This window comes from Salvelinus namaycush, chromosome 32 (genome assembly GCF_016432855.1).
Source record: "Salvelinus namaycush isolate Seneca chromosome 32, SaNama_1.0, whole genome shotgun sequence".
Taxonomy (NCBI): domain Eukaryota; kingdom Metazoa; phylum Chordata; class Actinopteri; order Salmoniformes; family Salmonidae; genus Salvelinus; species Salvelinus namaycush.
The window spans coordinates 12,595,337-12,618,072 of NC_052338.1; the positions used below are offsets into that span (position 1 = coordinate 12,595,337).

General features: G+C 43.5%; 1 protein-coding gene across 1 annotated transcript in view; it reads left to right on the top strand.

Moving 5' to 3' along the window:
- The first annotated feature begins 525 nt into the window (after positions 1-525).
- Positions 526-22,736, top strand: part of LOC120026998 (A-kinase anchor protein 9-like) — a 57,479-nt gene continuing 35,268 nt past the window's right edge. The window contains exons 1-6 of the mRNA XM_038971832.1: positions 526-585; positions 1,645-1,977; positions 2,611-2,874; positions 9,075-9,208; positions 9,614-9,804; positions 13,719-13,957. Of these exons, the coding sequence (XP_038827760.1) occupies positions 1,708-1,977; positions 2,611-2,874; positions 9,075-9,208; positions 9,614-9,804; positions 13,719-13,957 (1,098 nt within the window). The 5' untranslated portion in view covers positions 526-585; positions 1,645-1,707. The remainder of the gene's footprint in view (positions 586-1,644; positions 1,978-2,610; positions 2,875-9,074; positions 9,209-9,613; positions 9,805-13,718; positions 13,958-22,736) is intronic.

Genomic DNA, 22,736 nt, shown 5'->3' on the forward strand with positions numbered 1-22,736 from the left:
TTTCTTTTTTACATGATACATTTCTATCTGAATAACCCTCATATTACTACTAATCGTGTGTCAGTTTTACACATTACATTCCTATCTGCAAAGTTTAAAACATTGCAGCCCACTGAACATGCCCCATGATGACGTTGATTGATAGAATGGTGCCAGTTAGCTAATCCCAAAGGAGAATTTGGTGTAGAGCAGTTCCCTGTACAATTCACACACTAGATTGTTGGAAATGAACTGAACTTAGATCAGACCATGAATTCCATCCTTTAAAAAAGTCAGATGTTGAAAGATAATACTAGTAGATTCACTAGTAGGCTATTCACTATAGCGGATGTTTGTTTACCCTTTACCTTTCACTGTCTTTGGTCTTTATATTGAATTCTGCTGTAGCAAACTTTCTTTGACCACATTGAAGTTGTTATCGGTACCTATCGGTACTGCATTTCATAAGTGAAGGTGTCTTTTTTTTAATGTGCTTGCTTTTAAGACTACTAATTTTTTACATTTTGAACTGACTTGTCTTTCAGCCTGTCCAGTGCTGCCCAGCTTGGCTTTTGGACAGAGGAAGAGGATGCAGAGGAACTAAAGGTTTGCTCACTTCATCTCACTATCCAAATCTTCCCCATCACACACCACCTCCCCTCGATCTGAGCCCAAATGCTGATTTGAATTAAGACACTCCATTAGCCGTCACTGCGAGCAAAGGATGAGGGAGGAGAGATGGATGTAGGGGGATGGGGGAGAATGCAGCCTTTGGCTAAAACCTGCCCCAGATCCCTGGGTGGTTGGCTGCAGTGAGAGGCCACATTCAAATGGATTTTTATCTGAGGGGAAGTTTCAGAGTCGAGGTGCCAGTTATGTAAATGGTTAGCGTAGCGTGGATGCTAGCGTTGGCAATATAGTACTCCAGTCTACGGCTGCATGATTCTATCTGCGTGAGTGACCCGGTTCATTTCAGTCAAGCCTCCCGCTCACTATCACTGCACCACCCGCTCGTTCTCTCCCTCTACATCCCTTGCTCTCCAGTCTAGCAGCGTGAGACGCTGTCTCGCACATCTGAGACGAAAGCATGAGAAGAGAGCAGCTCAGAGGGAGAAAGAAAATACAGAAAGAAAGGGTGAGAAATGGAGAGATGTCCGGTGAGGGACGGAAAGATGGGGAACACAAGTAGGTGGAGGGAAAGGACAAGAGAAAAAGAAGGGGAGGGAGATTGATGGAGCAACGAGAGCAACCAACACCAGGCGCCATTATAGCACAATAACGAGTCACTGAGTGAAAGACAGAAAAAGGAAAGACTTACTATTGTAGTTGGACATACTGGTGCTCTATCCGAACTGAAACTCGGCTCTATAGGATGTCTGACATCTATTTATCAGTGTGTGTCAATCAGCCTTGGAGGCATAGGAAGTAGAATTGGTGCATTTATCTCTAGCTGGTGGCTGAGGCGTAAGGGGAAAGTGAGGGGGCACACTCTGAAAAGCCTCTGGATCTTTCCCTCTATTTTCTCATCTGGCTTTTGCTCAATCCCTGTTTTTCTCTCCTATTTTTCTTTCCATACACGTTTCTCTCCGGCGCATTGATTTTTGTCTATCTGTGTCCATCCTTTCCCCGTCCTTTTCCCTGTCCATTCCTCCCCCTCATCTCTAGCTGGTGGAGGAGGAGGCGTTGTTGGTGGGCCTGGGTGCGGCGCTACGCGGGCCGGCAACGTCAATGAGCCTGACGGCGCAGCTGCAGGCGCTGAGGAGAGCGCTCTACCACAAGTACCTCCAGGAGGTGGCCGCGCTGAAGGAGCAACACTGTGCCGAGCTCACCAGACTCAGAGATGAGAGGGAGCAGGAAAAGAGAGAGAAGGGGAGGGAGGAGGTGTGGTCACAGGTGAAGCAGGATCCAGAGGGCATCAACGGGGGTGTCCGCTCTATCGAAGGGCCCAGCGCGGAGGAGAGGAGACACCAGGAGAGGGTGGAGGAAGAGATAGCTAAGGTAAGAAGTTGATTGCCAAACAGGAAATATTGAACGGGGACAATTATTAAACCCCGCAAAAAAGAGTTATTGAAGGCTACAGACAAACTTAACTGTTGCTTTCATGTACTAACAACAGCTCAATCATACAGTGTCTGGCTAAATATGTGTAGGTATGCAATTCAGATTTTCTACATAGTTTAAGTCGATTTCATGATGACAAATATTTTTGTTTTCTGAACAAGGTCCTACTGTACTTTGAAGAGTGTAACATTTTTCTTCTTGTAGAATGACTTAAACGACTAACAAGCATGAAAACAAATCTTGGAGAATTTTTTAGAGTGCAGACATTTGGCTGTTATTTTAATGAGCAGCCTTTGTATGTTTAAAGCACTAACTGTATCCTAGGGCACAGTGAATCCTGTGAACATCTAAAAATAACACACACACAGTAGTCATAAGTACTTATGTACCAAGCATACCGTTTAAGCTGCACAACATTTTTTTGTGGGTAGCAGTGCTTTAAGTACTATCTAGATTGAATTGTCTTTCAAATTTAGTTGAAAATCTACTTTATATTTAACCTTTTTCTTTCACTTAATTTTTTTTTATTTAAACCATTCCACTATGATGCCTCATACGCATCTCTCCTAGGTCATAGTTCAGATGTCGGTGGAGTTTGCCCAGCAGAGCGAATTGGCCCGAATCTCTAAGAGCGCCCGCGAGACAACCTCGGCCATGCAGACCCAATCTGAGGAGGAAGAGGAGCAGCAGACCCCCAGGAGCTCACTCGCCAAGGGGATCTCTCCGGAGGCGGTGGAGGACAAAGAGAGGCTGGAGAGAGAGCTGGAAGGGAGGACTGCGGAGCTCCGTAGGATTGAAGCGCAGCTTTGGCACGGAGGTCCTGGATCTGAGCAGGTTAGCAATGGGGCTTTCCAGATAGCGCTTTCATGAGTGAGTTTGATTTCCACAGCAGAATGTCTTGGATGGAGGCAGTTGATACCAGACTTTGCTTAGTATTTGGGGTTACGACATCTAGGTTGGCATTAGGTGTAAGGTTGCACTGGCTTAGTACTTCAAGTCAAATTTTATTGGTCACATGCGCCAAATACAACAGGTAGACCTTACCGTGAAATGCTTACTTATACAAGCCCTTAACCAACAATGCAGATCAAGAAAGAGTTTAGAAAATATTTAACAAATAAACTAAACTCAAAAATAATTAAAAGTAGCACAATAAAATAACGAGGCTATATACAGGTGGTACCAGTACGAAGACAATGTGTGGGGGTACAGGTTAGTCGAGGTAATTTGTACATGTAGGTAGGGGTAAAGTGACTATGCATAGATAATAAACAGCAGCAGTGCATGACCAGAACATGTGTCCCACAGTCGCTGGACTTTGGTGGCATCTCATACACTTGGGGTCAACATTTGGGTCTATTTTTGCCAATCTGTCATTTGAGTAATGGAGACGGTGCAAAACCTTAAACTGAATAAGCCCATGCCTTATGCAAAATTATGTGTGGATACGCTCAACACTTTGTTGCCATATATCATTGGGTAGCTTGCCTCCTATGTCTTGCTCCCATACAGATTTTGTATTTGCAAAGGAAGGCGGATTAATGTTCTGTATTATGTCATTTAATCTGGAGATTGGGCCCTTCAGATAAGGGTTAAAATCTAAGCACCACTCGACTGGACACCTTAGTAGGCTCGATTGGAAATGAAGGGAATTTTTGGGGGGCAAAGCTGCGAGTTTGCAGGTATCTAAAAAGTGGGTATTGGGAATGTTATGGTCAAGCCTCAGAGTATCGAATGAGATGAATGTGTTATCAACAAATAGGTCACAAAAAACACCAGACCGTTCCTATGCCAGAACTGGAATGCGGTGTCAATCTGTTGGGAAGAGATGATTAGATGTTAATGGAGAGACGCCGCTTGCTTGTTTAAGGCTAAAGTGACTTTGGAATTGGAACCAGATTTTAAGGGAGTTCTTAACAATGGGGTTCAAAACATGGGTGCCAAGGTTCATGGGCATTGGGGAGCACAGGCGCGAGACCGGAGACTGTAACTCCATGATAGCCGAAGTTGGGCCATCCTTGTTTTCAAATGTAGAAACCCAATAAACACATTTAGATATATTTGCTGACCAGTAGTAGTGTAAAAAATTGGTATCCTATTAAGGCATGGAAAGAGAGTGGCTAGCATTAGGTAGCGACTTGGCTAATTATTACCGCGGCACCTAGCACCGTGGCTGTATAGCCGCAGCAAGTTGGTAAAAGCTAATTGTGCCATGTACTATATTGTCCTTGTGAGAACATGTCACCCTATACATACCATCTTTGTTCATAAGGTTAAGTTACTGGATGAATAATTGTCATTATTTGGGGCAGCAGTGTGGAGGCACGTTGCTAATCAAGATATAAATACACTACTTGGTCCTTGTACTTGGTCGCGTTAGTACGGCTAGTGCAGGTTCACAGTATGAGCCCACAATGGCTAGTTAGTATTATGTCGCCTGTCCTCCTGTGGATGTAGGTGCGAGACAATGTATTCTTTGTCCTTGGTTGGGTCTAAGAATGTCTTCTGCTCACGGGAGGGAGTAGTGATCTTCAGTAGTGATCTTCAGTACAGCTGGTAAAGAATGCCGAAATTGGTGTCTAGACCTCGTTGAAGGCGTACCTCTTCTTCATGACTGTCGCCATGTAGTCCGGGTAAATGCTAATATTCTGGCCGTCGTGGGTGATGGGAGCCGCTCGCGCTGCCTTACGGAAGAAGACATCCTCCTTCTCCTAAAGGTAGTGGAATTGAACTACTATGTTTCTGGGTGGCTCCCCATTCTTCGGTGCGGACTATATGCATCTATGCGCACGGTTAAGGGTGGGGGCGTAATCAAGGCCTAGAATTTCCTGTAGCAGTTTAGCTATGGACAGGGTAGGCCGCATCCCGCCAACGGTCTAGAGTCCCTCAAGCTGAAAATGCGACCGTTCCCCCGGCGCTGTCTGTACTCGAGGTCCTCAACCTTGGAAGGGAGTTTGACGACATCTGTTGATAGCCGGTTGACTTGCTCTTCCAGTGTCACCACTTTGTCGGAGTAAACATTTGAACCATCTTCCAGGCTATTCAGACGGGTGTCATGTCTCGCCAAGTCTTCGTTAACGGAGTCAATCTTTATGTTGACCTCGGTGGCAATAATAGCTATTTGTGCGGATAGGTCTGTGGATAATAACTCCACCTTAGCCAGCACAGTCTGTTGAGATGTAATGATAGCCGCCATTACCATGGCTAGGTCGGCGAAATCAGAGTCCGTGTCAGGTGAGCCCGAGGCTTCAGCAGAAGCCTGCTCCTTTGTGGCCCGTAGCCGTTGTTGTCTCAAGTTTTTACGATTAAAAGGCAAAACATTTCAGGAAAAAAAGACCGATTAGTGAATTGGGTTCGATTCCAAATTAAAAGTGACAAAATTAACACGGTGTTGGTCAAGTATTAATAGTAAATTGTTGGCCCTGGATCGGAGCACCAAGAAAACGCATCTTCACATGTTGCTGCTCACCAGCGCCCCCCGTCATCAGCAAACTTAATGATGGTATTGGAGTCGTGTTTTGCCACGCAGTCGTGGGTGAACAGGGAGTACAGAAGGGGACTAAGCACACATCCCTGGGGGTCCCCAGTGTTGATGATCAGCGTGGCAGACGTGTTGTTGCCTACCCATACCACCTGGGGACGGCCCGTCAGGAAGTCCAGGATCCAGTTGCAGAGGGAAGTGTTTAGTCCCATGGTCCTTAGCTTTGTGAGGACTTTGTGGGCACTATGGTGTTGAACGCTGAGCTGTAGTCAATGAACAGCATTCTCACAGGTGTTCCTTTTGTCCAGGTGGGAAAGGGCAATGTGGAGTGTGATTTGATATTGCATCATCTGTGGATCTGTTGGGGCGGTATGCGAATTGGAGTGGGTCTAGGGTATCCGGGATGATGCTGTTGTGAGCCATGACCAGCCTTTCAAAGCACTTCATGGCTACCAACATGAGTGCTATGGGGCGGTAATCATTTAGGCAGGTTACCTTCTCTTCCTTGGGCACAGGGACTATGGTGGTCTGCTTGAAACATGTTGGTATTATAGACTCGAGACAGGGAGAGGTTGAAAATGTTAGTGAAGACACTTGCCAGTTGTCCCGCGCGTGCTTTGAGTACACGTCCTGGTAATCCGTCTGGCCCCGCGGCTTTGTGAATGTTGACCTGTTTAAAGGCCTTGCTCACATCGGCTACCGAGAGCGTTATCACACAGTCGTCTGGAACAACTGGTGGTCTCATGCATGCTTTAGTGTTGCTTGCGTCGAAGCGAGTATAAAAGGCATTTAGCTCGTCTGGTAGGCTCATGTCACTGGGCAGCTCTCGGCTGGGTTTCCCTTTATAGTCCATAATAGTTTTCAAACGCTGCCACATCCGACGAGCGTCAGAGCCGGTGTAGTAGGATTAAATCTTAATCCTGTATTCACGCTTTGCCTGTTTGATGGTTCGTCTGAAGGCGTAGCGAGATTTATTTTAAGCGTCCGGATTAGTGTCCCGCTCCTTGAAAGCAGCAGCTCTAGCCTTGAGCTTCTGGTTGGGATATGTACGTACGGTCACTGTGGGGACGTCGTCGATGAAGCCGATGACTGAGGTGGTATATTCCTCAATGCCATTGGATGAATCCCGGAACATATTCCAGTCTGTGCTAGCAAAACAGTCCTGTATCGTAGCATCCGCGTCATCTGACCACTTCCGTATTGAGGGAGTCACTGGTACTTTGAATAGGTCTTAAGCTCTACAAAACATGCAATCTAAAAGACCAAATGCAACCACCCTCAGTAGAAGCTGAATGTAGTTATGTGTTAATTGAGGAGTTTGACAACGATTTTCATCCACCTGCCAAGTATTGTCTCTTCTAACCCATTGCTCTCCATATTGAGAAGCACTTAGTGGGTTAAATCACTTGATCACCTGAGGGATATTATTGTACCTCACATGGTGTGGTTTGCTTTGTACAAACCCTCCAGGGGCGTTTTCAAGGACAACAATGTTCTTACTCTAGTTGTTCTCCTTCTAGCTCTTTCTATCAATGTTATTTTTTTGCCTAAGCCATAGCCTTTTACATCATTCCAAAGTGTTTCTAGTCAAAGAGGATGTGCTGTCTAACCAAAGACGCTTCACTCAGCCGCCATATTGGCTACACCCACAAGGTGTTTAGTTTCAGTAGGAAGACCATAGCCTTTGCTAGCAATGGCACCTAAAGTAACGCCACGCCAAAAAAGTACATGCCATAGTAACTTTTTGTTTTGATTTTTGGCATTGCTAAAGGGTCTAGCAAGCCTCAATGTAACAATACTTGCCTACTTTCCCTGTTAGAATTTTTCCATGTCCTCATAAGTGATGTGTGGGAGGGAATTGAAGCACCATCGTGGTATGATGTGAGTACCTGAGTACTTGAGCTGTCATTCAAGCCCTGTGTTTTACATCCTTGAGATTTTGATTCAGAACCAAATATTCATGTATTTTGAAAGGTGATTGTGGGAAGTCCTGACCACACTCATGGTGTGCAACACACACACACACACACAAACAGACCCCCTTTCTACGGCTGGCTTTTCTCAAAACATTTATTGCATGATTAGTCATTACCTGCATGATGACATTGGATGCCGGGTTCGATGTTCGTGATGTGACGAGAGTCCTCCTCACACCCACTCAAGACTAATCCTGTAATGTTGAGGACAACTTGGCAAATAAGTTATTTAACTGCAATTTACCTGATTGAGTTTTTTGGTTTGTTCATAGCTGGAGTTTGATAGCATTCCGGCAACTTTCTCCCTTTGAGTGTGTGTCAGCATTTTTTTGTGCATTGAAGAGATTGCATGTATAAATAAGTTCACCACTTACTTGACAAACTGATACTAGGGGTGAGCTATGCTACCAGCTAATGTTTAAGCCACTACATCACAAATGTTCTAACGTTTTGATTCAAAGAAAATATGAAGCGGCGAACACCGATTCTAAGTTGTTGTGAATGTTATCATTTTGATCATAGAATAAATTATAGCTACTTGCTTATTGACTGCAGATGGGTTATTCCTCCGATGGAGAGAACGAGAGAAAACAAAGTGGAAAGAAGGAAAGGGCAAAATTGCAAATGAAAAGCAGAGGCTCACAGAAAGAAAAAATCATATTTTTATTTTACAGTTCAGTTGCACCTCTACTACTTTCCACCTCAGCCTGTAAAGACATCAGAGTTGTTCAGAACCCATTATAATAATGCAGTTTTTCAGTGATGATGAATGGAGACTTGCCCCTCGGGTGTGAATGGAAATTAATTGTGTTCGGAATCCATTATGTTATGCAGTGTTTGATGAATGGAGACTCACTCAGTAGTGTGAATTGAAAAGTCTTCAGGCTATGTTTATACAATCAGCCCCTGGAACATCCATGATGGCGGTCACTCAACCTTTTTGGCCCCTTGATGTGTTTTAGTTATTAATATGTTATACCTGCAATACATTCAATCCTTTTAATCTATTGACTGCATTTACTGATGTTCAGTTGGGACTATGTGCTCTTTGCATTATAGCCTAACTTATTATGACATGAAGAGTACCTACTCTATAACAGTTTTTAATTTCATTTAAATGTCAAATTGCTCAAAGGTAAAAAGATTGTGGCAGAAACCTCAACAGCCTCAACCAGTATACACAATGTAAACGTCCATTCCTAAATGACCACATCTCTCGATTATCTATCTGAATTAGCAGCATTTCTGTTCTCTCACCAAGAGAGGGAGCCACTGTACTTCCTGCATCAGCCCATTGTCTCAGGTGCACTTGTTGCCATAACAGCACAGATACTAGTGTTTCCCTCGCTTCCATGGAAGTTAATGTGTTTGTGAGTGTGTCTGTATTGGGGCGCACTGGGACTCATCTGATTTGAATCCACCATCCTTATAATGGTCATGCCTTTAGCTTGCCTGGCCGTCACTATCTCATGTTTCCAGGGATCGTCAACACAGTGTGGAAGTGTGTGCTTGTCTGTAAACGGGTGATGACAGGGCTGTTGTCGTTCTTCTCCCTCCTGCCGGTCCGTCTGCTGAAGAAGAGCGGAGATGAGGAAGAAGGAGAGGAAGATGAAGAGGTCAGGAGGAAGATGGCAGTGAGTGGAATGGTTTCGTCACAAGTTGGAGGGGATGGCTCTTCCTGTCCAGATCATCAGGTCATCACTACAGAGAGGTATGACTATAGAACGAGAGAAATGTTTCAAGTTTCTATTTCATTTATATTGTAGAAAATGTATTTAACTCCAGTGCACGTCATGATTTTACCTCTGCAAATTTTATTGGACCCACCTATCCTAAAATGTCTAAGTATAAGCTGTGTTCTATACTGAATATGACAATGTAATATTTTTATATAAGTGGGTTAATTCAACAGGAGCTCTTAAAGAACAATATTACAACAACAAAAAAAAGTTAATTCAAAAACAGATTTATGTAGTGACTATGACAAAGGACCACAACCAAAGCACTTGTGCGATATGCATCTTGCCAACCTCACCCGTATCCAAAACATTTGTTTCAAGTGAATGAAAGACCATAATCTTTTGTCCCACCAACTTTTCTTCTCTTCTTTCCTCAGGAATCTGCTGCGTAAGGCCAACGAGAGCCTCCGCCAGGTGCTGAGTGATGTGCTCAAGACCACAGCGGCCGCTGAGGAGACCATTGGACGCCACGTGGAGGGGCTGCTGGTACCCCCGTCCTCCTCACAGAAACGCACCTGGCAGAGAGCTGCTGGCGAGCCCTTCAGGCCTGCCACAGGGGCTGCGGGAGGTTAGTTGAGCAGCCAATTCCAAATCAACCCCTACCACCTGTGCATGTTTTGAGAAGTAAAATGGGGTGAGCATTATGGCTCCTCCGGGCCTTACTGGTGTCACAGTTAATTTACATTTCTAACCAACACATCTGATTACACTTAACTGAAGGCCATGATTAGTAGCTAGGGCTGTGACAAATGTGTGACACCAATCAGGCCACCTTGGGGATCGAAGTCTTGGAAGAGCTCTATCCCTCTCCATCAAAATGATTTAGATTTTATTAAATAGATCCAGACAAAACCAGAAGAGGTGCAAGGGTTGAGGGCTCGCTGTGTGACAGAAATATACACAGGACCGGAAGGAAAGATGGGGAGAGAGAATAATTATTGCCATGGAAAATGTCAGATTTAATTTTGTATGAATTTTAATTGGCTGCTAACAGGGCCTGCCAGTAGCAATACTGGTTTGAAAATCTAAAGAGGTCCTGACTGACTGGTTACCTTCTACCTTTCTCTATGGCATCAGAGTAAGGGAAGTCAGGTTAAAATATATAAAGGAGTTGCTACGCATCACATTGAATTAATTGTGGATGTACACTGAGCGTATAGAACATTAGGAACATCTGTTCTTTCCATGACATAGACTGACCAGGTGAATCCAGGTGAAAGCTATGATCCTTTATTGATGTAATTTGTTATATCCACTTCAATCAGTATAGATGAAGGGGATGAGACAGGTTAAAGAAGGATTTTTAAGCCTTGAGACATGGATTGTGTATGTGTGCCATTCAGGGGGTGAATGGGCAAGACAAAAGATTTAAGTGCCTTTGAATGGGGTATGGTAGGCGCACTGGTTTGCGTGTGTCAACAACTGCAACGCTGCTGGGTTTTTCATGCTCAACAGTTTCCAGTGTGTATCAAGAATGTTCCACCAGCCAGCTTGATAACTGTGTGAAACATTGGCGTCATCATGGGCCAGCATCCCTGTGGAACGCTTTCGACACCTTGTAGAGTGCAAGCCCTAACAAATTGAGGCTTTTCTGAGGGCACAAGGGGTTGCAACTCAATATTAGGAAGGCGTTCCTAATGTTTTGTGCACTTGGTGTATACAGTATCATCAATTTTGCCAGTATGCAGTTTGTGTGGAAGTCAACTGCATTACAGGGTTGGGGTCAATTCCATTTCAACTCCAGTCAATTCAACAAGTGAACTAAACTCCAATTCAAAATATTCCTCATTGAAAATCGTAGAAGAGAATTGGAATTGAAATGTTAGTATACTTCCTGAATTTAATGGAATTTAAATGGAATTGACCCAAACAAGGCTGCTAGGATACAGGGGAAATTCATACATGTAATATCAATGCAAATTTCACTTTATTGTTTAAATATTTTCATCATACAACCTTCGTCAGGCTGACCAAAACATGAAAAATTATCACGTTTGTATATTTTCATCATTACAGCCAATGGCTGCTTAGTGCACAAAAATCTGTTTCATTATGCAGACTGAGAGAGAAATACACTTGATTCCCCAGGGACTATAGAATTCATGGCATTTTTTTTGCCCTGTGCCTAACAATGTTAAAAATCAAGTTCCCACAGCTGCCAGAGGAAAAGCAGTCCAGCCAGACTGACAGACCTGTCACTAGTAGGCATCGTTTCAGAATCACATGCTGTAACTGATGAATCATAGGAATGAATCCAACTCTGAAGGTGACATGGCAGTCCTTCGGTAACACCTTTAACCAGACTCTTATTGTAGAGCTCAGAGTTTGACCTGGTCACTGCCCCATACAACTACTTGGTATTAACAGAATGTACACTGGGTATACAAAACATTAAGAACAGTTCTTTCCGTTTAATAGACTGATCAGATGAATCCAGGTGATCCCTTATTGATGTCACTTGTTAAATCCATTTCAATCAGTGTAGATGAAGGGGAGGAGACAGGTTAAAGAAGGATTTTTAAGCCTTGAGACAATTGAGACATGGATGGTGTTTGTGTTGCCAACTGCAACGCTGCTGGGTTTTTTCACGCTCAACTGTTTCCCGTGTATATCAAGTATGGTCCGCCACCCAAAGGACATCCAGCCAACTAGACACAACTGTGGGAAGCATTGGAGTCAACATGAGAGAGCATCCCTGTGGAACGCTTTCGACATCTTGTAGAGTCCATACCCCGACGAATTGAGGCTGTTCTGAGGGCAAAAAGGGGGAGGTGCAACTCAGTATTAGGAAGGTGTTCTTATGTTTGGTATACTGAGTGTGTAATTCCCTCCAGATAATACTTGCTCATAACCTTTTATTTCACAATTCATAGAATCACATGACTAGATAGCTGAATGAAGCAATTGAGGTCAGGTGCACTTGTTCAAGGGCACAACCTCCAGTATACCCTACCCTGGATTTGAACCTGCAATTTTATGGTCCATCCATTCCCCAACCACTCCCTAACTATCAGACAATAATCGTTATGCCATTATACTCCTTAGTGTCTACAGTATATTCTCATCTCTCATATGTTGGTATGTGGCCCAAAGGTGGAGTCGCCAAATGTGACAGGTGTGTTTAAGACACAACACCCTGCCAAGCGTAGCCATATGTCTCTCCCTTCTGTGTCTACAGGCTTAAGAGGATACTGCCAGATTCTGTCATTTAAGTGAAATGACGAAGTCTACAGGTACAGTAGCAATGCTACCGTACCTGTAGACTTCCAGTCATTGTGCTAACGCTAGTTAGCATTGGCTTGTGATGTTAACTCTAACTTCCTTCATACTGCACGCAGACACATAAAAATGGTATCCACAAGTTCATCTGACTCTGGGTAAGTAGAACAAGGCCTTCAATGCCAGAACCTCGCAGTATCCCTTTAAGCTGCAAAGTCAAGTAAACATCTGCCTGCCCTCTCGACACACACGAAACACGCATACGTGTGTACACACAGATACTGTAGTGTGCACATATACACATAAAACAAACACACAGACACCTATGCATTAGTGCAAAACTAGGTGAATTATTGTGGTTAGATTTTACAGTTCAGAGAACTAGCTATTTAACCAACCGCTTTACTTTTTTACAAATTTTCATACGGTCTGGTATTTTATCAATGAATTATAGCTGTTGACAGGGTTAATTTGACTGTCACGTGAACTTGATGTTTGGGTGAACAAAATAATTATCAATGTGCACAATAGTACTGACTCCTTTTAAAGATTCTAAGATATTTTTTTTATTCTGATCTTGTTGTCACAAAGTACATGACAACCAGGATTCCCTATTCATGATCATCTCATACACTTGTATCAACCACACATATGGCATGTGTATTTTCATTCAAATGTTGTTAGCAGTCATGATAGAAGATGCCAACTGTGATCCACCACCTAATAATAATGTGAGCCGTAATCTTTCCCCCTGCATTCTCTTGCTAGAAAAGTGTGGACCAATGCACTGAGAAGAGAGAGGGAGTAAGAGATGACTTGTGTCCCTCCTTAGAATATAGAGGCAATTGTGGATCATTCAGTAGCACCATGTCTGTTATTTGCTGTTTAGTTCTGTGTGTGGTCGTGTCTAGGGTGGCACTACCAGTCAGCTAGGATAGAGTCTGTAACCTCTGTTTTCATGGATTATACTTGTACATTATGTAGCAGTATGAATGTGATATTGGCACAAGGACAGTGCTCAGTCTACTAGACTAAGGAAGGGATGGGCAACTCCAGTCTTCGGAAGCCTTGTGTCTGATTAACATCTGAGATACTATCCCTTATATTATAATATGTTCATAAATGCTTTGGCCAAAAATGTATTCTTTGGATAAAAATAAAATTAATGACTGGTTGATATTGGTGACAATGAACACTTGTTTCCAATGAAGTGTTTTCTCCTGACAATTAACCTTGCCCTCCATTTTGGTCGTTTATGCCCAGATGCGTCGGCGACTGAGAGTTGCCAGGGAAGCGAGCCTGGGGTGGATGACGTGAGCGTGTGGTCGGGCGAGACGGAGACGGACGAGGGCCTGGAGATGTCCCAGCAGATGATGACAGACAGTCACAGCCTGTTGCCGGAGCTTCAGCTGGAGAACGAGGAGTACCTCATGAATATTAGCTCCCGCCTCCAGGCTGCCGTGGAGAAACTGCTGGTGGCCATTACTGAGACGACCAATCAGGTACATCACAGCATAATAAATTGTGGACCACACAGAAAATCTGTTTTGTTTAACTATACATTTTCCTGTGAATCAAAGTGCCAAAAGCATTTTTTGCTGTCTTGTACAAATTGACAGTCATTTAAAAGACTGTTTTTTATTAAATCAATGTGGAGAAATCTAAATGCACTCTGACATACAGTGAACTCCAAAAGTATTGGAACAGTGATGCATATTTTATTATTTTGGCTCTGTACTCCAGCACTTTGGATTTGAAAGGATACAATGACTTTAAAGTGCAGACTGTCAGCTTTAATTTGTGGGTATGTTAATCCATATCGGGTGAACTGTTTAGAAATTACAGCACTTTTTGTACATAGTCTCCCATTTTAGGGGACCAAAAGTATTGGGACAAGTTCACTTGTGTATTAAAGTAGTAAAAAAAGTTTAGTATTTGGTCCCATATTCATAACACGCAATAACTACATCAAGCTTGTGACTATAAATTTGTAGGATGCATTTGTTGTTTGTTTTGGTTATGTTTCAGATTATTTTCTACCCAATAGAAATTAATGGTAAATAATCCATAGTGTAATTCTGGAGTCACTTTTATTGTAAATAAGAATAGAATATGTTTCTACATTAACATGGAGGCTACCATGATTACGGATTATCTTAAATGATTCGTGAATAATGATGAGTGAGAAAGTTGGAGGCATAAATATACTATAATGTAGAGTGCATTCGGAAAGTATTCAGACCCCTTGACCTTTTACACATTTTGTTACGTTACAACCTTATTCTAAAATTGATTTTTTTTTATTATTCCCCCCTCATCAATTTACACACACTTCCCCATAATGACAAAGCAAAAACAGGGTTTTTGACATTTTTGCTAATTTATATTTTTAAAACCTGGAAATATTGCATTTACATAAGTATTCAGACCCTTTACTCAGTACTTTGTTGAAGCACCTTTGGCAGCGATTACAGCCTTGAGTCTTCTTGGGTATGACACTACAAGCTTGACACACCTGTATTTGGGGAGTTTCTCCCATTCTTCTCTGCAAATCCTCTCAAGCTCTGTCAGGTTGGATGGGGAGCGTTGCTGCACAGCTATTTTGAGGTCTCTCCAGAGATGTTCGATCGTGTTCATGTCCAGGATCTGGCTGGGCTACTCAAGGACATTCAGAGACTTGTTCCGAAGCCACTCCTGCGTTGTCTTGGCAGTGTGCTTATGGTCGTTGTCCTGTTGTTAGGTGAACCTTCACCCCAGTCCGAGGTCCTGAGAGCACTGGAGCAGGTTTTCATCATGGATCTCTCTGTACTTTGCTCCGTTCATCTTTCCCTTGATCCTGACTAATCTCCCTGCCACTGAAAAACATCCCCACAGCATGATGCTGCCGCCACCATGCTTCACCGTAGGGATGGTGCCAGGTTTCCTCCAGACGTGAAGCTTGGTATTCAGGCCAAAGAGTTCAATCTTGGTTTCATCAGACCAGAGAATCTTGTTTCTCATGGTCTGAAAGTCTTTAGGTGTCTTTTGGCAAACTCCAAGCGGGCTGTCATGTGACTTCCATCTCTCCACTCTACCATATAGGCTTGATTGGTGGAGTGCTGCAGAGATGATTGTCCTTCTGGAAGGTTCTCCCATCTCCACATAGGAACTCTGTAGCTCTGTCAGAGGGACCATCAAGTTCTTGGTCACCTCCATGACCAAGGTCTTTCTCCCCTGATTGCTCAGTTTGGCTGTGCGGCCAGCTCTAGAAAGAGTCTTGGTGGTTCCAAACTTCTTCCATTTAAGGATGGAGGCCCCTGTGTTCTTGGGGACCTTCAATGCTGCAGACATTATTTTGGTACTCTTACACACATCTGTGCCTCGACACAATCCTGTCTTGGAGCTCTATGGACAATTCCTTCGACCTCATGGCTTGGTTTTTGATCTAACATACACTGTCAACTGTGGGACCTTATATAGACAGGTGTGTGCCTTTCCAAATCATGTCCAATCAATTGAATTGATTCATGAGGGGGAGAAAATATAAGGCTCTAACGTAACAAAATATGGGAAAAGTTAAGGGGTCTGAATACTTTCCGAATGCACGTTATGTGGAAACCCCTTAAAATGTGTGGATTCTGCTATTTCAGCCACACCCGTTGCTGGGAGGTGTATAAAATCGAGCACCCAGCCATGCAATCTCCATAGACAAACATTGGCTGTAGAATTGCCTTACTAAAGAGGTCAATGACTTTCAACATGGCACCGTCATAGAATGCCACCTTTCCAACAAGTCAGTTTGTTAAATTTCTGCCCTGCTAGAGCTTCCCCGGTCAATTGTAAGTTCTGTTATTGTGAAGTGGAAACATCTAGGAGCAACAATGGCTCAGCCGCGAAGTGGTAAGCCACACAAGCTCACAGAATGGGACCACTGAGTCCAGAAGCACGTAGCGCGTAAAAGTCAATACTCACTACCTAGTTCCAAACTGCCTCTGGAAGCAACATCAGCACAATAACTGTTCGTCAGGAGCTTCATGAAATGAGTTTCCATGGCCGCGCAGCCGCACACAAGCCTAAGATCACCATGCGCAATGCCAAGCGTCGGCTGAGGTGATGTAAAGCTCTCCTCCATTGGAGCAGTGGAAACGCGTTCTCTGGAGTGATGAATCACGCTTCACCATGATTCAGTCCGACGGACGAATCTGGGTTTGGAGGATGCCAGGACAACGCTACCTGCCCCAATGCGTATTGCCAACTGTAAAGTTTGGTGTAGAAGGAATAATGTTCTGGGGCTGCTGTTCATGGTTTGGACTAGGCCCCTTAGTTCCAGTGAAGGGGAATCTTAACGCTACAGCATACATTCTACATTCTAGACAATTCTGTGCTTCAAACTTTGTTTCAGCACGACAATGCCCCTGTGCACAAAGTGAGCTCCATACAGAAATGGTTTGTTGATCGGTTTGGAAGAACTTGACTGGCTTGCACAGAGCCCTGACTTCAACCCTTATCGAACGCCTTTGGGATTAATTGGAACGCTGACTGCGAAGCCAGGCCTAAATGCTCAACATCAGTGCCCAACCTCACTAATACTCTTGTGGTTGAATGGAAGAAAGTCCCTGCAGCAATGTTCCAACATCTAGTGGAAAGTCTTCCCAGAAGAGTGGAGGCTGTTATAGCAGCAAAGGGGGGACAAACTCTATATTAATGCCCATGATTTTGTTTTGAGATGTTTGACGAGCAGGTGTCCACATACAACAACAACAAAAAATTAATTGTCCCAATACTCACTGTATCTAACGCTAGGTAGGGCCGGGACGATATCAGTTTTGCTATTCTCATTAGTATCGCGGCAAGGAAACAAAACACGAAGCAAATTTAACTTCTTTAGGAAAACAGCCCTAATGTTGGAAACAAACATCATGTTGTCATCCAGAGTCACATTTGTTTTCCAAGCTATAGCACACAATATTTTACATACAGCAGGTTTTTAAAGGACCAAAGAGTTGGGTCTGCCTCGTGTTTTCATTTTTGGCATGAAAATAGTATTGCTATACTGGTATCACTGCCCTGGCGGTAGGCTACATACGGTAAATACACTGTTCCTGGTACTGTGTGTGAGCAAAATACCAGAGCTGTACAACTGTTGGTAATGAATGGCTTTGTTACCTAAACATTATCTTGTTAATATTCCCATATTGTTACTTAATTCAAGTTAGCTGTGGCTGTTAAGTTCTAGGAAGCTACAACTACATTAATGCACTCTTTGTGAAATACATGACATGCATGCAGTTATTGTCAAACGTGTAAATGGCCAATCACTGACAATACACAAAGCCTTTTGCACAGTCATAACCCCCTGTGGTATTTGAGTCTGGTCACACCCAGTCCCTTTAGAGATGAGACTGCAGAATCCTCTTTGCAAGGAGATAGCCGTAGCTAGAATTCATTCACCACACAATAGGGCTGTCTCATTCCCAGCGGTTGCCTGTAGATACTGGCCGATTTGCATAGAGCTTTGTCTCCCTTCCTCCCCCTTAGCCTATTCTAATCCAGTTGAACTCCGATGACTCCTCCCCCTCAGGCTACTACTGCCCGTGCACTGTGCATGTGTCCTCTGCCAACCGAGAGATACTTTATACATCATTCAAATGTGGTACAGTTTCTGCATCATACTACATCTTCTTTTCCGTTTGTCCTATAACTCACAGTGTAGTAGTTGAGGACAATAATTCATGTAGTATCAACGCTACAGAAATCACTGAGTTAATGATGGTTGTGTTGATCCTTAAACATCAACATTGGTTTAACATTGAAATAATGTTGTGCTGGAGAAAGGCTCAACTTTGTGTGGGAACTTCTCTTGAATCATGTTGTATGATATAAGCATATTCCAATACACCTGTAAGAGAGCTGATATCAGGTGTTTAAAGACCAAACAAGCCACCTGTAACTTTAGCTTGATGTTACACAGATAGACTGTGTGAGCGTGTGTCCGTGTGTGATAAATGTAATATCTCTAGCTCCCTACCCGGACAGCCCAATAAAGTCAGCAGTTTGTGTACTCTGAACCAGTCGGCGAGTTTAAAGTTTCAACCTTAAATCAATAAAAAATATATTTTATGTATGGAATGTTGACCAAGGATTATGTGAATACATGTCAAATACTAAGTGTCATTTCAAAATGGAGATACAGTGCCTTCAGAAAGTATTCATACCCCTTGACTTATTCCACATTTTGTTGCGTTACAGCCTGATTTCAAAATTGATATTTTTTCACCTATCTACACAGAATATATATAATGACAAGTGAAAAAAAAAATGAAAATGAAATGTATAAATATCTAATTTACATACAGTACCAGTCAGAAGTTTAGGGTTTTTCTTTATTTTTACTATTTTCTACATTGTAGAATAATAGTGAAGACATCAAAACTATGAAATAACACATATGGAATCATGTAGTAACCAACCATATATAATATTTTCTATATGAGATTCTTCAAAGTAGCCACCCTTTGCCTTGATGACAGCTTTTCACACTATTGGCATTCTCTCAATCTTCTTCATGAAGCAGTCACCTGGAATGCTTTTCCAACAGTCTTGAAGGAGTTCCCACATATGCTGAGCACTTGTTGGCTGCTTCCTTCACTCTGCAGTCCAACTCATCCCAAACAATCTCAATTGGGTTGAGGTCGGGTGATTGGAGGCCAGGTCATCTAATGCAGCACTCCATCACTCGCCGCCTTGGTGAAATAGCTCTTACACAGCCTGGAGGTGTGTTTTGGGTCATTGTCCTGTTGAAAAACAAATGATAGTCCCACTAAGCGCAAACCAGATGGGATGGTGTATCGCTGCAGAATGCTGTGGTAGCACTTCACCAATCTGGGCTTTATGGGAGATTGGTCAGACTGAAGACACTCCTGAGAAAAAGGCACATGACAGCACGTATAGAATTTGCACAAGGGAATGTGTAAGACTGAGAGCATAAGGCAAAAGATGGTGTTCTGGTGAGGTATATGGGAGACTGGTAAGGATAGAGGAAACAATGAATGGAGCAACATACAGGAAAATCCTTGATGACAACCTGCTTTAGAGTACAAACGACCTTAGACTGGGACAAAGATTTTACGTTCCAACAGGTCAATGACCCCAAGCATACAGCCAAATAAACACTGGATTGACTTCAGAACAAGAACGTGAAAGTCCTTTTGTCAAGGGGTATGAATACTTTCTGAAGGCACTGTAACTGCCTAGTGGTGGGAAGGCAAGCTCAGAAATCAATCAAGATCTCCACCTTCACAAGACCGAATGGTTCATTTAGAGGGATAGTTCGGGATTTTGCCAGAGGCCCTTTATCTACTTCCCCAGAGTCAGATGAACTTGTGGATACCATTTCTATGTCTCTGCTTTCAGTTTGATGGAGGTTACCAACTAGCGTTATCGCAATTGCTAACTTGCGTTAGAGCAATGACTGGACATCTATGGGAACAGCTAGCATGCTAGCTAGCATTGGCTCGCGAAACTACCTCTAACTTCCTTCATACTGGACACAGATGCATAACAAATTGTATCCATGTGTTCATATGACTCTGGGGACAATTCCTAACTATCCCTTTAAGGTTATTCCTTCCAGAATGAATTGATTAGATCTGCATTGGTTCCTTGTGAGTGAATGATCATTAATGATTGTGGATCGTTGTTTCCTGTCTGGAGGGCCAGGTTGTGTGAATAAGGCTTGATGTAATGAGTTTCTCTGGAATGTTAAGTGTCCTGTTGGCTGGCTTTGGAAATAATTTGCTGGAGTAGGTGTTGCTCACTAATCCTCCTATTATAGATCATTGAGAGCGACACGACGTGTTGATTGTGTAGGTCCATTACTGTTTTACAGTTCACTTGCTCACAAGATCGAAGGAGACAATGCCTAAGTCAGTTCATCTGCACTGACGTGGAATATAAATCTGGTTTGACAAGCTCCTGCAAAAAGGCTGTGTGTGTATGAGGGTGTGAGGGAGAGGGAAAATGTCTATTTGCAAAGCTGTACCTGCCCAACTAGCCCGGGGGGTTGAAACCACGCTGACTATTCCCTCCCCCTTTTCACTGAACAATACCCTGCCCATGCTATGGATCCAGGAAGTGAAAGAGAGAGAGAGACTGCCTGCCTGCTGCAAAACACTCTTGGAGAACAGTTTAGACCGCAACCTCTTTTGTGTCTGTTTCAAGAGACAGAGATACACAGTGAAAGTCAGGCTGGGATATTAGAGACAGGGAGAGGGCAAGAGTGAGGAACATGGAGCTAGAATTAGCTAGAAAACTGGTGACAAACAACAGAAAGAAGTTAGAGGCTACAGGGATAGATCAAGAATGAGAGGGAGAGAGATTGACAGAAGAGAAAGAAGTGCAGCGAGAGCCCCGCTGGCGGCTTCAGAGTTCACCCTTGGTTGGCTGCCCATTGTGTAAAGCAGTTAAGGGGGGACCGGGAGGCTACCCTTCCCTGCGGATCGGTGCTGCGTTGCTGTGGCGGCATGGAATTGTTAATGAGCTTCCATAGGGAGAGAGAGGGAGAGGGAGTGAGTACTGCTGAGAGGCAGGGTCACGCTGTGCTCTGAAAGAGTGAGCAAAATAGACAGAGAGAAAAGTCTGACAGAGAGAGGTGCACAGGATCTTAAAGCTAGGTTTCTCTTTATTTTATCCCCCCCAGTTGCTCTCAGGATTCACATGTGCAAGATGTGACTTCAAACTTTCTCCCCCAGGAAGGATTACTTTTCCCCTACACGAGGAGAAGCACTACCGGTATCTCTTATTTTCTGACTTGAAACTTTGTTTTGTTGTTTCGAGGGTTTACCTAGTTCTCAGTATTTACCTGGGACCTTTTTTGTTGTCTCTTCACTGTGGTACGCCATGCCCGTGGATCTGAGTCTGAACTGCGACTCGTGTGTTTACCCAAGGCTCTGTGCTTGGCAGCTCCGTAGAGACTGTTGCCTAGAACCCGGCTACGTCATCGGGACTTGTCTGCTCTCCACTGCTGTTCCCTCTTGGGCCTCCGCTGAAGACTCCATCCAAGGTAGCAGGTGCATTGTAGATGCTGAAAGGAACACCGGAGACTTTATATAACCCATGAACGTTTGTAGGGAAGAGGATGGAAAGCACTAAAAGGATAAACTAGTAGGTCATTGAAAGCTGTTAAATTGTCTACCACCATGGATTCCTACCGCTCATACTGGAATTCGAGCCACCAGGCCATGTGGGTGGAAGGGGAAGATCAGGATGTGTACGAGGTGGAATCTCGTGTGCCCCTGCCCCGGCCTTTCCCCCTCTCCAGCGTCCTCAATGAGAAAAACGCGGTGGTGGTACAGACTCAAATATCACACGTCAACCACAGGACCAATGGTCACCTCCTTAAGGTGATCTCTAAGATCTCCCTCCCCACACCGCCCTATACAGTAAGTTACCATTCAGCTGCTGGCCTGCCATGTAACCTATATGGAACTGTATAGTGAGTAAATCTGACTCCGTCTGGACAGTTATCTTATTTATCTGAATGAAAGTGTCTTTCATTTGGCTGACTTGATGCTCTAAACCACAGTTTTGTCCATTATTTTATACAGTTCATGACTTACATACCCCTGCTATATAGGGAGTCTACACGTATACATTATCCAGCTAACTTGCTTGGCAGCAATAGTTTTGACTGGGCAACTTGTGCAGTGTAAAACACAGTGAGAGTATCGTATACAGTCCTAGATGTCCCTACTCTGCTTTCATCTGAGCAGGTGAGCAAAAAATGACTCCAAGATTTCAGCGTGGCACGGTCGCGTGACAACATCCTGGTTGTCATAATGTTGCAGTATGACCTTTGCTGCTGTGGGAGTCTCGCCCTGTAAAACCAACTGCATGTGAGTTGTGGTGCTAATAAGTCGGGGGTTTATTGCACAATAGCAATTCCATGATAATTCAGCCAGGAAAGAAGGCTTTTGTGAATGCGTCACAGGGCAATGTCTACTAAACGTGTCTCATCTGTGTCCGAAGTTAAAGAGTTAAGATTGAAATGGCATGTCATGCATGTTATGTTGGTTCCTTGATCAATGTCAAACTGGTGCGTAGGTTTACTCATTTTAATAAGAATACTTATATGGCATGCATTTTCACCAACATAACTTTATAGAAAATGACCGCATGTGTACAATTATCCCACAATGAAAAGGCAATAGGCCTAGTTGTAGCTATGCAGGTTCAGTATGTTAGTATTTGAAGCGAGTGAGAATATTTACACTTATGATGTGCCACTGTACATCTCAAGACTTA